Source organism: Octopus sinensis, linkage group LG1 (genome assembly GCF_006345805.1).
Source record: "Octopus sinensis linkage group LG1, ASM634580v1, whole genome shotgun sequence".
In the NCBI taxonomy this organism is placed as follows: domain Eukaryota; kingdom Metazoa; phylum Mollusca; class Cephalopoda; order Octopoda; family Octopodidae; genus Octopus; species Octopus sinensis.
Window position 1 is genome coordinate 49,096,944 of NC_042997.1, and position 4,052 is coordinate 49,100,995.

The following is a 4,052-nucleotide window of genomic DNA, read 5'->3' on the forward strand; positions in this document are numbered from 1 at the left end:
GTAACCTACACTGGCACACAAAATGCAAGGGGTTACGTAAGTGATAATGTATAAAGATATGTAGGTAAGCAAACACAAATAATTTCTGGCCCCCTTCAGTAGCTTAGATTAAAAAGGAAATAATGATTTCTGATTGAGGTATTAAACACCAAAATTTTGAGAAAGACAGGGGGTGGGGTTAGTCAATTATATTAGCACAAGTACTTGACAGATATTTTCTTTTATTGACCTCAAAAGGATGAAATACAAATGTGACCTTGGCAAATTCAAACTCACAACATATGCAGAGAGGTGGAACAAATATCACAAAGTGTTATATCTGATGGTCTGACAAACTCTGGCAATTTGCCAAGGAAAGTAATAATGAAATATGACAACATGTGCAGGTGAGGCCCTCCCTCCGCCGCCCACATAGTTCTGGGCTCAGTCCCGCTGTGTAGCACCTTGGGCAAGTGTCTTCTTATATAGCCCAGGGCCAACCAAAGCCTCGTAAGTGGATATGGTAGATGGAAATAGAAAGAAGCCCATAGTATATATATATATATATATACACACACACACATATATATACATTATGTAAATTTACATATATATATATATATATATATATATATATATACATATGTATACATATATATACATATACACATACATATATATATATACACACACACATATATACACATAATTATGTACATGTGTGTATGTGTATATATATATATATATGGATGGATGTATATACCCAGGCATGTGTGTTTTGGTATTTGCACCCCACTGCCACTTGATAACTGATGTTTGTTTGTTTATGTCCCTGTAACTTAGTGGTTCAGCAAAGAAGACCGATAGCAGTAAGTATCAGGCTTTGAAAAATAAGTACCAGGGTCAATTCATTCGCCTGAAACCTTTCATGGTGATGATGCTCCAGCATGGCACCAGTACGATGACTGAAACAAGCACAAGTAAAAAATAGAAGACAGTGACATTGCTCGGCTGTAACCACAAAAAAAAAAAGACAAATAAAAATAGCAATAATAATCTTTTCTCCTCTAGGCACAAGGCCAGATCTTTTTTTCTTTTTTTGTGGTGGGGCAGTCGATTAGATCTTCACCTGTACGCAAATGGCACTTAATTTATCGACCCTGAAAGGATCGGCAGAATTTGAACTCAGAACGTAAAGAGGGACGAAACACCACTAAGCATTTCACCCGGCGTGCTAAGTTTCTTATTTCTTTACTACCCACAAGGGGCTAAACACAAAGGGGGACAAACAAGGACAGACAAACAAATTAAACTGAATAGATCAGCCCCAGTGCGTAACTGGTACTTAATTTATCGGCCCCGAAAAGATGAAAGGCAAAGTCGACCTCGGCGGAATTTGAACTCAGAACATAACGGCAGAAGAAATACAAATTTCTTTACTACCCACAAGGGGCTAAACACAGAAGGGACAAACAAGGACAAACAAATGGATTAAGTCGATTACATCAACCCCAGTACATAACTGGTACTCATTTAAACGACCCCGAAAGGATAAATGGCAAAGTCGACCTCAGCGGAATTTGAACTCAGAACATAACAGCAGAAGAAATACCGCTAAGCATTTTGCCCAGCGTGCTGAGGTTTCTGCCAGCTCACTGCCTTAAAATAGAAATAATAGTAATACAAAAATAGGGCTAATTTGTATTTCAGCAAAAAAGGAAAAAAACTGGGATGTTAATGTTTCTTGACAAGCAGAATAATGGTTCTGTTTTTTAATTATTCTGTTTTTAAATTTTATATAATATGACATTTGTTTTGTTTAGATCTGTATTTTCTTTATTGTAAAAGAAATTGTAATCTGGTATTCATTTATTTTTTTTATTTTTATTCTTTTTTTTTGCAAAGAAGAGCAGGAATTCAATGATTATTTATTTTTATTATTAGTAGTAGTATCAGAATTATTATTATTATTATTATTATTGTTATTATTAGCAGCAGCTGCCAACATTGTCACATTGCTGAGAATGCTTCTTTGATTTACTTGCATCATAATTCTTTGCCAACAATTAGATAGGCTTTTTTCTTTTATAGTATTTGTTGTTATATTTTGGTTGTTTTTTTTCTCTCTCCATGCTTTTCTGCACTAACAATTGATGGTTAGAGTTTGGTAGACGATCCTATATATTGTTCAGTTTTTTTTTTATTATTTTTTTTTAATATCTCTTCTGTTTTCTGCTGTTATATGAAATAAATTGTAAGCTAGGTGTCAACAAGTGTCTTAATGAACCAAATGATTGGATTAAGAAATATTTAATGCCAAAGAAAACAGAAAAGAAAGGAAGGAAGGAAGGAAGAAAGAAAAACAAAGATAAATTTCTTCTTTCATTTTTTTGCTTTTCTCTAATTTTCATCTCCACTGATCCAAATTTAAACACATTTCCCTGTATGTGTTTGTGAATGGCATGAACGTGTCTGTTAGTGTCTATATGTATGTGTGATTTTTCTTAGTGTGTGTATGCAAATTTTATGCAAAATATGTATCATATTTAAAGACTGCAGTTTCATCCCAGCAGCCGGAAATCATGCAGAAAGTCAAACACATTATTTCTTCATTTGCTTTTTTTTTTTTAACATATATTTTTTTTTCTCTCATTTTAAAACATTCATATCTGCTGGGGGTTTTTTTTTGTTGTTGTTATTTTATTTTTGATAATGTCACAATTGATATTGGTCTATCATTATTAATATTATCATTATAATTATTATTATTTTTATTATTATTATTATTTTGCTTCATGTCTTTCTCCTCTGAACTCACCTATTTAGTTTTTTCGAGATTCAGGGGCTTGAAGCACCCTTTCGGTAAGGAATTATTGATATCTTCAATATTTTTAACATCAGCTCTTAACTGAGCAAGATCTCGAGTGAAAGTATCTTCTGACTCTGTCAGCCTCTTCAATGCGTCTGTTATCATCTTCATCTGGTTGTCTATGTCATTTGACTTCATCAAATCTTCAACACTGATGATTTTTCGTTCAAGAATGTCTAAATGCGTGGTGTTGATTTTCTGTGAATCAAGATTATCTATGAAGAAAAACAAAATAACATTAACAATAGAGTTTTTTTGCGAGAATATTTAAGATGTAGTCAAATAATTGAAAAAAAAAAAAAATTATGATTAGATTTGTAAATCATTGGTGCAGATGCTTTAAAGTTCCCTACAGCTAAACACTCAAGTCAGAACATATCTAGTTACTTAGGCAGAGCTAAATAACTCTCTTAATAGCAAAACAATGTCTGTAGTAAGTTTTAGATTTGTAACTATAACTGGAATGTTTTTCATTATATATCTGTTTAATTAGCTAGCCTGAGAAACAAGAAAAGAGGGATAAGAGGGAAATGAAGGAGTGATGAAAAGTTTCTGGCTTTAAGGGTATCATAAAAGGCCTGGTCGAGGGCCCAACCTTCCAAGTTCTTTTACAGGGCTAAGAAAAACTGAAGGACCACTGAAAGTTTGTGAACCCAAGAGGGAAGTACATTGAATAAAATCATTATTTTCTTTTATCCAGGAACTTTTCAGCACCCCAACATGCACACACACACACACATATATACATGGGAGGTACTAAAAAGTTCCTGGCTTTAAGGATATCGCAAGAGGTCTGGTTGGAGGCCCAACCTTCTGAGTCTTTTTACAGGGCTTAGTACTGAAGGACGACTTCAATAGTGTGTGAATCTGAAGGGGGAATATGTTGCATAAAATCATAATTAACTGATCCTCCTGTATTTTCTTTTTCCCAGAGCCAGGACCATTTCAGCAACCCCTCGTATATAATATGATGGTGATAAATATAAATAAAGCACAAAAAGAACTTCACTTACCAAGAACAGTGTTTATTTCATTGACAGTGTCAAGAGCTTTTCTAATTTTGCTTAGCGCCTCATCTGCATTGTCCTTTGCGCGACTTGCTTTTGCAGCAGCCTAAATAGGGAAAGAATTCAGGAAGATAAAGTATTTTGTTAAAGCTTAGTCAGAAGAGAAAGGAAATACAAATAGTCTTTCTGGCAAGACC

At 34.0% G+C, this 4,052-nt stretch overlaps 1 protein-coding gene across 1 annotated transcript in view; it reads right to left on the reverse strand.

Annotated features, from left to right (window-relative positions):
* Positions 1-2,066: 2,066 nt before the first annotated feature.
* LOC115212053 (laminin subunit gamma-1) overlaps positions 2,067-4,052 on the reverse strand; it is a 214,419-nt gene continuing 212,433 nt past the window's right edge. Inside the window, exons 26-27 of the mRNA XM_029780865.2 lie at positions 3,862-3,961; positions 2,067-3,063 (exon numbers count right to left, since the gene is read on the reverse strand). Of these exons, the coding sequence (XP_029636725.1) occupies positions 2,798-3,063; positions 3,862-3,961 (366 nt within the window). The 3' untranslated portion in view covers positions 2,067-2,797. The remainder of the gene's footprint in view (positions 3,064-3,861; positions 3,962-4,052) is intronic.